This window comes from Marmota monax, unplaced genomic scaffold (assembly GCF_021218885.2).
Source record: "Marmota monax isolate L192 unplaced genomic scaffold, Marmota_monax_Labrador192_F-V1.1 WCK01_AAM20220418_F8-fsc00110, whole genome shotgun sequence".
NCBI lineage: Eukaryota > Metazoa > Chordata > Mammalia > Rodentia > Sciuridae > Marmota > Marmota monax.
In genome coordinates, this window is record NW_026694633.1 from 6,244,894 (window position 1) to 6,257,961 (window position 13,068).

The 13,068-nt window shown below is 32.7% G+C and overlaps 1 protein-coding gene across 1 annotated transcript in view; it reads right to left on the bottom strand.

Annotated features, from left to right (window-relative positions):
* The window catches only part of Spata16 (spermatogenesis associated 16), a 253,126-nt gene that overhangs the window by 177,454 nt on the left and 62,604 nt on the right, over positions 1 to 13,068 (bottom strand). The window contains exon 2 of the mRNA XM_046422884.1: positions 11,470 to 11,615. Within this exon, the coding sequence (XP_046278840.1) occupies positions 11,470 to 11,615 (146 nt within the window). The remainder of the gene's footprint in view (positions 1 to 11,469; positions 11,616 to 13,068) is intronic.

The window sequence follows — 13,068 nt, forward strand, 5'->3', positions numbered from 1 at the left end:
GCTCAATCCCCAGAACCAAACAAATGATCAAGATAAAAACCTCCAGTGGGGACCTTAAAGCTAAGATTTGCACAAAATTTTACATTTGTAAAACACTTTCACATCTGTAAAATCATTTCACACTCTTTACAAGAGTTGAGGAAAATGTTATCCTTATACATTGTTTAGATATGTGAACTGAGACAGAGGGAAGTTAAGTGACCTGTGAAAGTCAAGGCTAGCCAGTGATGTCACAGGGATTTAAATCCTGGTCTTTGGTTGCTGACACCCATTTTCCTATATTACAATGAAATGCAAAACTCCTCTACCTTTCTTTATTTGTAATTGCAAAATTGATTCTTGACAACCTAAAACTTCTTTTCCCCATTAACTGATCTTACAGGACAATTAGAAAGTAGAAACAAACATGCCTCTTCTGTTCCCATTATTCACACTTACCCACACATTACTATATATTTTAGAACAGTTGAAATCAAAAGTACATGAATAATTTTAATTCTCCAGTCAGAATTTACAGAGCAATAGGCTTCAAAAAGGCTAAATGACTTCTTCAAAACATCAGAATGGATTTTAGAGCAGGTGTATTAGAAAGAGGGAAATGAATATAAAAGAATCATCTTAGAATATCACATGAATAAATGCACCCAAAGGAATATATATATATATATATGCAGCCTCCTTGCCGGCTTCAAGTATCAAAACCAACATCATTTCCTGAAGGCATGGAAACTGCATTAGCATCCCCTGATTTGTTTTCTAAGGACCACATGAAAATAAAAATCAGGGAACTAACCAGTAATAACTAGCAGATTCACTTCCTAAGAGAGACCCGAAAGGCAGATGTGTTGTTGCGTCACAATACCACCCAAGTACACTAATATACTGCTTTCTTTTGTGAGAAACATATTTTGTATCCATGAGGAAATGCAAAAGAAAAATAAAGGCCAAATGGACACTGACTTCAGAGTTAAGACGGGGTGAAATTACTAGAAGAGAAAGAGTGAAAGCTGTGATGAGAAATAAAACATCACGAAAATTATGAACTAAAATTCAGTCAACTTGAATATAAGGATTGAAGATGAAATATTGGAGTAAGGATTCATGAAAGGAATGTCAAAGTACAATGGTGGCAACATGGGCGTGTTCTATACAGGGCTATTTTAATTGATCTATGGGAAGCTTTCTTATAGTAAAAAAAAAAAAAACAAAACTTCCAACTATAAGCATTTGAAATATGGTAAATAAATTTAATGAACAGAATATGACCCCTTTTTCACATCATTTACATCTTGAATAGGCTTAAGGAAACTACTTCAGCTTCAGAATCTGCTTACTGAAAACTCAAGAAAGGCCCAATCTATCTTTTTCTGCCTTTGTTATGTCTTAAAATTTTTCTTTCTCAGCTGGGTGGGGTGGTGCATTCCTGCAGTCCCAGTACTAGGGAGGATCACTTGGACCCAGGAATTAAAGACCAGCCTGGGCAACATAGCTGAGACTTCATATCAAAAAATTTTTCCTCAGTTATAATAAGATGTAGTAATTCTTACCTTCTTCTTCCTCTACCCCTTCTTATTCCCTTTCCTTCTCTTCTTCAGAACAGAAATCTCTAATAAGGTATTTGAACCATCTGTGTCCTATATCTTGTGTTTTTACTAAGATAAGTAAATGATGACCGTGAGACACACAGCAATTTATTTTCTTTGGGTAATATATTGTCAAGTTTAATTTTTAAAATGTATTTGCTTTAATATTCATTCTTTTTCTTATTTTTTACACAAATAAGGCTATGTTTTTACATTATATTTATTAATTCACGTGAGAATCACAAACAAGAGGCAGGGCTTCAGGCATCTGAAAGGGAAAGAAAGTGGTGATGATGTATGTTCAGAGTAGAGTCTTATGATTTAAGAGTCATGTTGCATCAATATTGTAGAGTAGACTTGTAAATATTATAATACACAAATCACACATGAAGAAGACACGACTTTCCAACACAATCAGTGAGGTGATACCTTACCCTAAGTTTCAGGGGCAATGTTAATTGCATCCCAGTGTTACCACAATCTGCATGGGAATGACTCCTGATTTTAAAGATGGTATCATTTTCATCATTTTAAGGATGAAATGAGATAACAGAATTTTTAGGAGAAAGAAAAATAATAGTGATGTCATAGGTGTACTGGGATATAGTTTTTTCACCAATGAAATGTTAAAAACTTCACTGGAAGTTGTGGAAAGGACTGAGTTGGATAGAATATATAAGTGGTTAATTCATATATGCTGCATGGTGGGGATTTAATGAATGCTTATTCTTTTTCTTGTCAAATAATTATTTCTTAATGTGATCAACTTTATATTGCAAAAAGACATTGCGATTGTTTCAAGCAGTATGGTGCAGTCAACATAATCTTTACCCTCCCACAGAATTGTCGTGTTTTATATTCCTTTTAAAGGAGAACTTGGTGTGTTTAATATGATCTTTAGTAGAAGCATCTTTTTTATAGGTGGATTTATTTTTATTGGTATATAATAACAAGAGATATAAAGGTACTAGTGATTCGTACAACATTTTAATGTGCCTGACTCCTTGAAGAAGAAAAGAATCTAACTAGCAAAAAGTCTAAACAGGTATTTTAAAAATGACAATGCTACAATTTTCTTTCATTTTCTCCATACTTGCAAGTCCATACAAACATAAATACATGTACACACAGGCACACAAACATCCTAGAGTTTTTATATTTCATTTGAATGAAAGGAATAATTAGTAATATAAGCACCAAAGAAGGAAACAACTAAAGAGAAATAGGATTTCTTTTCTTCCATCTCCCACCCTACCCCTTTTTCTTCTTATCCAGGATTTTGTTTAGGTTTACCTGAGATTGTGAAAATTATTTTATCTAATTCTATTGACCTGCTGAATTTCATTGTCAATTTAAAAACTCTCAGGATAAAGAAAAGAACATTGTACTTAAAGTGTCTCATTTCTCGAGATCTGCAAGAAATTTGTGAAAGTCCTAATAGTATTACTATTAACCAATTCATTTAAAACTCATGAGTATCTTATTGCTATGAGTTAATGTCATTTCTGAACATTTTAATTACCCTCAAAATTGTGGAGAATGATATATCAAAATCTGTATTTCATAGATGTTTACTTTAGCGAGTGTTTTAGTCAGCTTTTTACTACTGTGACCAAAAGACCTGACAAGAACAATCTTAGAGGAGGAAAAGTTTATTTGGGACTCATGTGTCAACTCTATTCTTTGGGGACTGAGGTGAGTCAGAATATCATGGTGGAAGTGTGTGGAGGAGGAAAACAACTCAGGATATGACAATCAGAAAGCAAAAAGAGACTAAGCTTGCTTCATCAGGGACAAAATATAGATACCAAAGGCATGCCCCCAATGATCTACCACCTTCCCCCACTTGCCTGCAGTTACCACCCCGATAATCCATTCAACTGGATTAATGTACTTGATTAGGTTAAGGCTCTCAAACCCAATCATTCAACCTGTAGACTTTTTTTTTCAGTGTCTCATACATGAGCTTATAGAGGATAGCTCATAACTAAAACATAACATTATTTGTTAGTTGCAGAAAATTTGATTTTATGGAAATGCAGAGTTTATTACTATGATTACCTTTGAAATCTATCTGTATCAGTTATTAGTAATGGAATTGAAATAAAATACAAACCTGATATCTTTTGAGATTCAGGAATAATTTGTAGCAATTCACTTGAATTTAAATATAAGAAATAGAGGCAAAGAAAAGTCACTTGTGAAAACAAATGATAGTAAATGGTGAAGAACGAATTCAAATCTATGCCTTTCATTAATGCATTCTCTTATATTTTTACCTAATGAGTTATTTAGTTACATATTGTTTAATTTCCAAGTGTTTGGAGGGATTTTCTACACATCTTACTGTTATTGATTACAAATGTAATTCTTAAATTTTTAAAATTTTATTGAGCCTTATTTGTAACTCTGATAATATGCTGTTTCTTCAAACCTTCTTTGATGATGATAGAGCAAAATTCAACCTAAAAGAATCTTTTATGTCTGTTATATAGTTAATATTTTTTTAACTTTTAATCTCTGCTTCTTACCAATAAAATATTGTTGAACCTTGAAGTTTAATCCAGATTGATAGTGTCTGACCAGAACATTTAATCAATATGTATATACTTAATATAATTATTGGTATGATTAGGTTGCTATTGTTTTCTAGTGTCTAGTCTATTTTTGTACCCTTTATTCTTCTTTCTTGATATTTTCAGTTTATAAAATATTATTTATTGTTTAAGTCCATTATTGGCTCCAGATATTTATATACCATTACTGGTTACTTTAGAGATTATAATATGCATCCTTAAATTATTGCAGTCTACTGATAGTTAATATTGCATTGCCTCTTGTAACAACCTCAGTGTAGCAAAATTCTCCCTCCCATAGGCCTCTGCAGTAATGTAGTTCAAATATTTTAATCAACATATATAATCTTATTTTAAATTACTTTTAAATTAGATAATAAAATAAAATGCTCTTTTTCCTCTTTACAAGCCTATCCATAAAGAAATTTTCAGAAGAAAATAAAACTCACTTTAATTATAATTTCTGGTATTCTTCATTCATTATCGTAGCAGCAAGCTTGATTCTATTGCCATTTCTATCAGTATAAAATATATCTATTATCATCCCTATAATTCAGTTTTGCTTGAGACTAAGTTTTCAACTTTTACTTTTATTAAAATGTTTATTTACTCTAATTTTTAAAATTTGTTGTTTTTAGATATACATGACAATAGCATCTATTTTGACATATTATACATAGGTGGAGTATAAATAGAATATAACTTATTCTAATTAAGATCCCATACTTGTGGTTATATGTATTCTAATTTTTGAATAACAGTTTTTTAAAAATAGAATTCTGATTTTACATGTATTCTTTTCAGCAATTTAAATATGATTTTCCATGGTTTTTTTTCCCATTCATAGTTTCTGGTTAAAAGTCACCTATTATTTGTGTCAGTGTTACCTTGTATATAAAGTGTTGTTTTTCTTGAATAGGTTTTAATATTTTTGCTTCATCTTGGGTTTTGAACAGTTAGATGAAGATGTTCCCATCTATATAATGAAAATTACAGAACCCTAAAAGAAAGAAGTCAAAGAAGACTTTAGAAGATGTAAAGATCTTATCTTGCTCTTGGATAGGCAAAATTAATATTATCAAAATGACCATACTTCCAAAAACACTGTACAGATTTAATGAAATTCCAATAAAAATCCCATAACATTTCTCATAGAAATAGAAAAAGCACTCATGAAATTCATCTGGAAAAATAAGAGACCCAGAATAGCTAAAGCAATCCTTAGCAGGAAGAGTGAAGCAGGTGGCATCACTATACCAGATGTTAAACTATACTACAGAACAATAGTAACAAAAACAGCATGGTATTGGCACCAAAACAGACTGGTAGACCAATGGTATAGAACAGAGGACACAGAGAATAATCCACAAAATTACAATTATCCTATATTAGACACAGGTGCCAAAGACATGCATTGGAGAAAAGGCAGCCTCTTCAACAAATGGTGCTGGGAAAACTGGAAATCCATATACAACAAAATGAAATTAAACCTCTCTCTCTCACCATGCACAAAACTCAACTCAAAATGGTTCAAGGACTTAGGAATACAACCAGAGACCCTGCATATAATAGAAGAAAAATTAGGCCCTAATCATCATCATGTGGGATTAGGCCCCAACTTCCTTAATAAGACTCCTTTGGCACAAGAATTAAAATAAAAAATAAATAAATGGGATGGACTCAAACTTAAAAGTTTCTTCTCAGCAAAAGAAACAATCTGTGAGGTGAATAGAGAGCCTACATAAATGGGCCAAGGACCTGAATATATATATTATCCTAATATGGTTCTCTTTATATTCATCTTAACTGAGGTTCACTGTTTTTTTGGGAAATTTCAGAAATTATTTTTTATATTTCATTCTCTTTCCTTTCCCTCTGTGACTTTAATAACACATATGTCATATTGTTTTTAATATACATGAGAACAGATCACTAATGCATTGGCTAATTTTTAAAAATCTCTTTTTCTCTCTCTGTTCTTCATTTTGGGTAATTTCTATTGATTTGTCTCCATGTTCATAATGATTCTTAAGCAATTTCCAACCTCATGTTGTTGAGAGCCACAGCCGAAGGGGCCCCAGCAAAATTCCAGCTGCCAGCAAACTTCCAGCTGCCAGCTGATGATTGGCTCACAGCAGCCCCAGCAAACTTCTAGCTGCCAACTGATTGGCTCCTCTGTGGTGATGTTCATTGGGCTGTTTCCCAGCCCTTTCAGACCACGGAGCTGCTCATTGGGGGACTTTGTTTTTTGGCTCCACCCACACAACCCAGCCAATGGTCCTCAAGAGCAGGAGGAGTGGGGGAGGTGGAGAGGCTTGTGGGAAGCCGGTGGTGGCAGTTGGGCTCTGAGGGTTTTCCTGAAGAGCTGTGTGGTGTGGTGTGTGTGTTCTAAAAATAAAGTTCGTTTCCTTTGACATGTGGCTCCTGAATTGTGCCCAGCCAGACTGCAGCATGATGTTATGGTCAACTAATAAGTATTTCTTTCAAACATTTTATTATCATATACTAAATCTCTTTTTTGTTATTGTCTATAGTTTCCATTTTTTCTGTTGGGATTCATTTTTTAACTAATTGTGACCATTTCTATTCTAAGGTGTTGAAACATATTTTCATAATTTTGTTGAAGTCTTGTTACCAAGTCAACTTCTGTGTCACCTTGAGGTCTATTTCTATGGAATGATTATTTTCTTAATTATCAGTCTCATTTTCCTACTTCTTTGCACAAATAATAATTTTAAATTTTATGCTGAATATTTTGGATGAATTCTTATAGGGAATCTGGGTTATAAAATTTCCTTGAAAACATCCAAGGTTTTTATTTTCTGTTAGAAAATCAAGTGGCAGATACTCTTGTTTTTAACTAGCTTGGATTTAACTTTTTTTTAGTGCATGTCTATTTTGGCTTTGAGCTTAATTCTAAGGTTTAATCTTTCTGTAGCTCATGGTCCTTATTTGTAAAGCATGATTTTTTGGGTCTTTACTAAATGCCTGCGGTGCTCAGTAGGGTCTCTTTACATCTCTCACTCCTGCATTCATCTAGTATTCCCATTTAGCATTTAGTTATGTAGCAAACAATCTCTGCTACATGGAATCTCATTCCTCATATGCTTGTCTCAATTTTGGCTAAGAACAAGCAGTAAATCCTTATGCAGATTATGCTCATCAACCCTTTCATGCTGCTGTGGGAACAATCCTTCTAAATGGTAGCTTTGTGGGAAGACTTGTATTCAGTTCCCTGCCTCCTCAGTTTATCAAGACTACTACTGTACAACGTGGGTCTCCATATCCCTGAATTTGAGTAGAAAAATAAACCAGTAAAAGATGAGAGAATTGTGGCATTCACAACATGTATTTCTCTTCTTTCAAGAATCAGCCTGTTCTGAACATTGTCCAATGCTTGAGAATAATTGCTTCCTATATTTTGTCCAGTTTTATAGTTGTTTATAGTCAGAATAATGGTCCAGTACTAGTAAAGCAGTCATATCTGGAATTTAAAAATCCATGGATTTATATTTAATTTCCACAAAATCTTGTGTGATGATGTTTATGGAGTAGGTACTTTTATTATAAGCCTAATCTTATGGAAAATTAAATTCTGGATAACTAGTGAGTAGCAGAGTCAGAATTTGAGCCTAAGTCTGAATCTATACTCTGTGTTCTGATTCAACATACTGTGTTGTTGCTGCATCGTGAAATTATGTTTATTTCTATCAGAGTATGTATCTCTATCTCAAACATTTAATATTATTTAATTTTTTTTTTTTTTTACATTTTGTTTGCTACTGTGGCTGATGTATAAATACCATGTATTTTCTGTATAACTATAAATGTCTTTCCAGTGTCCAACACATTAATGGGCTCTTGGTGGTGATTTAATAGATAACTTTTTGAATGAATAAATGAATGCACATACCACCATTTTTTACACTGTTAAAAATAGAATCTTTTTACATATTTGGAACTAGACTTCATCTTGTCTGCCATCTTGTGGCAACAAAATTCTCCAACAAAAACTAGAGGTAAGGAATATACAAAAAGTGACATGCATCATTAGAATCTTCATAATTAAGCACATCAAAATATAATTACATGATAGAAAAAGAATTATAGCAGGATTTCCATCTTTGATAAGACAGCTGTAATTAGGAATCAGACTTAGGGAAGTTCAAAACACCGACTGATAAACAGTGGCACTAGTTTGATGAAATGAATGCAGAGTTGATGTGCTTCACTGGTGGGTCCAGGCAGCACTTTGGTTGAAGTAAAAAATGAAAATTGTATTTGTCATCTTAGATTTGTTATAAGAAAAAAACCCCGTTATTGATAACAATTTTTTTCTAAAGATTTTGTATCACATATTGTCATTTTTATTATTTAACTGGCGACCTAACTGATTAATTTCAAAATGTGTTTTTGTTGATCTTAAACCATAAAGTTATGGTTCTTGAAGCCTTCTACATGACAAAACAATATGTTTATTCTCGTCACAAGCAAAACTACATGATTATTTTTAACTAATTTTTTTTTGTTAACAGGTCTCCTAAAAATATGCAGTAGACCTTGCATTTACATAAAATTAAAGAAAGGATGTTTCAGCTAATGCAAATAAATGCAAAAAAGGAATATTTTAATTTTGATGCATGATTGGTATCAACTATTACAATGTGGTTATAATACAAAAGCAGAATTTTGTATTCTTTGTATAGTTATACAAATGGTTATAAGCTATTTATAGACTAAATATCCTGATTAATTAATTTATTATGAAATATATTTGTTGATTATACTTCAGACTCTGTTTTTATGTCTAGGATATTTGAAAATGCTTTAATATGAAATACGCACTGACTTCTATAGTTTTGCACTATAACAAGTACAGAAAAATGATTTATTTCTCTTGGTGCATTATTAATTGTATGAATTGACTGTTTAACCTCTATTGATTTGCATTTATTACTTAGTGTTCAACTTGGAAATAGAAGTAAAAGTTAGTTTATAGCAGAAAAAAAAGTATATCAAAGTTAATATTAACATAATAGGGAAGATCATGTTACTATCTATCATTATATTTCTTTTCCTAAATAATTCTCAAGGTCTTGGAATAGCACTCTTAGTTTTAAGACAAAAGCTTTCTAATTCTAAACAATGAACCTATTGTAGCTGACTGTGCATTTTTAGAGATAGTAGCATCTTATTGTTCTTATATTTGAATTTTATCTGTTATGGTTTGGATGTGAAGTGTTTCCCAAATACTCACATGTGAGAAAATGCATGAAGGTTCAGAGAAGAAATGATGTGGTCATAGCCTTAAACCATTCAGTGAATTAATCACCTGATGGGATTAATTGAGTAGTAACTAAAGGCAGGTGTGGTGTGGCTCAAGGAGTGGTGTATTGAGGGTGTGGTTTTGGGGTCTATATTTTGTATCTGGCAAGTGAGATCTCTCTCTCTCACTGCTTTCTGATCATCAATCAGGTGAGCTGCTTTCCTCTGTCACACTTCCACCATGAAGTTCTGCCTCACCCTGGGTCCTGAGGAATGCAGTCAGCCTTCTATGTACTAAGACCTCTGAAATCATAAGCCCTCAAATAAACTTTTCCTCCTCTCCAATTGTTCTGGTTGGGCCTGTCATTCACAGTGTTGAAACAGCTGACTGAAACAGTATCTTATATTTGAGTGATCCTTCCTTCCCAGAACTCATTTTTAATAAACTGAATTGAATCTTGATTTGAGAAAATCAAAATTCATACCATTTGAGGCTTTTATTACTAAATATGATTCAAAAACCCATCAAAATATTCTGATATCTAGGAGATACTTTCCTTAAAATGTAAGCTTATAGTGGTGGTCCTTTTGAGTGTGATGAAAGTCATGGAGAAGGTGTCATATAATTGCAGTGCATCTCAACTTATTATTGTTTCTGTATGTCTATAGATAGTTTTTGGACTAGTATTAATTTTGATTAGCTTTCCCATTGTGCTCCAAGCCACCTTAGTAGCCCAGATATTACAATATTTTGACATTTTGAAATATATGTTACCTTTCTAATACTGCTTCTTTTAAATGGAAATGAAGTACAATTCTTTGACCAACCATATATCCTGACATTGATTTGGAAACTATGGATGCATAAAATGTTGCTAGATATATAGAAAGCAGAATTTTCTTTTGGCATCAAAGAGAATCTGTCTTTAGTTTCTGTAGTTTACTTAAGCAGGAGAATTTCTTTCAAGTAGGTTATCTTCTGAATTTCAAAGTGGTTTTGTTGTCTGTAGGTTTTTGATATCAGATCAAGACCACTATTAGGGTAGTAAAAAATCTTGGGTTGAACATTTATATCCCAGTTGATGTGAGTTTCAAATGACTTTTACCATATTAGCAGATTTCTCACTTACCTAAGGGTCTCAATATAACTGATAATTATATCTCCTAACATTAACAAAGCAGATATTACATTTTCATAGGGATAACAGTTTTGCCATTTTGTTAAAAGAAGTATGAGGACGTGAGATCAGAAAAAGGACAACACAAAGTTCTAAGCAAATTGCTCAAAGTTGGGCAGGGAGGGATAAAGGCTTCATAATTTTAAGGAAAGGATTATTTGAAAGGCATAACATAATCACTTTATCTGTGCTGCAGATTAAAACTGATTATTACTGATAAGAGCAGGACCTTAGAAAATAGGACATAGGATAGGATCATTTTTATAAAAGAAAAAAATAGGCCAGGTAATCATGGGAATTCTAGGAAGCCACATGATAATATGATACAGAATTCTCAAGAAGGATATAAATATGAAAAGGGAATCTTTAAGAACATAGATAAAAAGTATTTCACCCCTTTGGAAAGCTGTCCAAAGGCTTCCAGCATCCTTTGAATCAGCTGTGTTATCACCAAACAAACCAGGAACTTTCAAGTCGTGTCTGATGCTTCACAGTCAGAATATCCTTCTGCCATTCCCCATCTGTTCTTACATTTCAGAAACACTTTTTACCCTTCAATATTCCTTCCCTTTCTTACCTGAATCTCTCTCTCCTTTCTTTCTTGTGGTAATGTGATACTATAGTTATCTGCTTTTTTATTTTGCCCTGCATTATGAAAGTTGGTTATATATTTATTTCTTCCATTAGGTTTTGAGATCCCCTTTGCTGTCTCCATGTTTTATGTAGCTTTTCATAAATGGAACAGTATATAATTTTTTGGTTTTATCTTTAACTTGATATGAAATAGAAGATGATCAGACAAGCTCTGACAGTTCCCTATCCTTGCATGGATAGTATTTCCTTGTGGTTAGTAGCATTTTATTTTACCTGTGTGCATGATTCAGAGCAAGGTCAGGTTTCCTCATCCGAAGATAGCAGGTAACAAGCTTTGTCTCAATGAAACTTGCCACGCTTGCTATATCTTCAGCAGATGATTCAAAAGGTTTTCCCAGAGCTGCCCCTTTGCTGCAAAGCTTTAAAAAATAGAACACATTTCCTAAAAATCTTGTCATATAATTTATCTTTTAAGTTAACAAAACATACACATGTACGCATACTTTTCCAACTATAATTAAAATATTAATGTTTTTCATTGTAAATTAAATAAATTGTTCCTGTTCACTATTATGTGACTATAATACAAAATAAGTGATACATTTTACTGTAAAATGTTTCCTATATAATATTTTAAAAGTATGATACAGTTTAAAGGAGTACCATTTGCTAAGAATGTCTGTTTTAAAAATAATGCACACAATAAGCAAAGTTATTAACAGAAAACTAGGCATAAATCATATTAAATACCAGTGCTTTTATGAAGACCCAGCTGAGCAATGATCTAGCACACTATCAAGTTTGATTTAATATAATAAGGGGTATCGGAAGTAAACTCCTAGGAACCATTAACATGATCGGTGATTAATTTGAGCCTGAATCATATTCTCTAGGATATTATTGAAAGAAAAGAAGTGAAAATTTATAAGAATTTATTGGCAGAGGCCACGGTATTTGAAAAACATGGCAAGAATGTGGAATTCTTAATAAAAATTCCAGGAAGTCAATGGTTTCTGGGCAACATAGATAAACTATAGAGGAAGAAAATAAAATAATATTTTTTTGAGAGAACCCCAAATATTAAGAAGTATCAATAATATGACAAGAGTGTACCAGCAATTTTTCCCCCTCAGTCTTTTCTACTGTTCCTTGGAATGAAGATTCATGGGAAAGGAGAAATCCCATCGTCTGTTCATGGGCCTTATTCAGGATACTTTATTGTTTTCTCTCTTCTACATACATCTGTGCTTATACTGGGGGAAATGTTCTCACCAGAGAGAGCAATACTTGGAAGTAATACCAATTTGTGTATATAAATTAATATAAAATTTCTTGTATTCTAAATCCTCTTTGTTTAAATGACAGAGTTCAAAATATTTTTTCTGTTATAGACTGTCTTAAGACTGACTTGCCATGTATATTGGCACTACTGTTAATTTTTTAAAATGCAGTTTGAGTTATTTGAGAATGACTAGTTTTTGCACTAGTGTTTTTTTTTTAAGAGAGAGAGAGAGAGAGAGAGAGAGAGAGAGAGAGAGAGAGAGAATCTTTTTTGTAGATGGACAATGTGGTGCTGATAATCAAACTTGGGTCCCGCCCGTGCTAGGCGAGCGCTCTACCGCTAAGCCACAATCCCAGCCCCAACACACTCAATAATCATAGTAATAAACTGGGAGTTATTGAATGCTATTATCTTTTCTTTGGATATCATATTAATTCCGTGGATTTATATTATTTTACAATGTTTTGCCATCTTGATGGATAAAAATTTCAATTTATTCATTAATCAATAAATATTTATTGAGCATTTACTATTAATTTCCAGCCCCAAATTGCTGCTTTCATAATTTAAAACCACTAATTTGGCCTTTT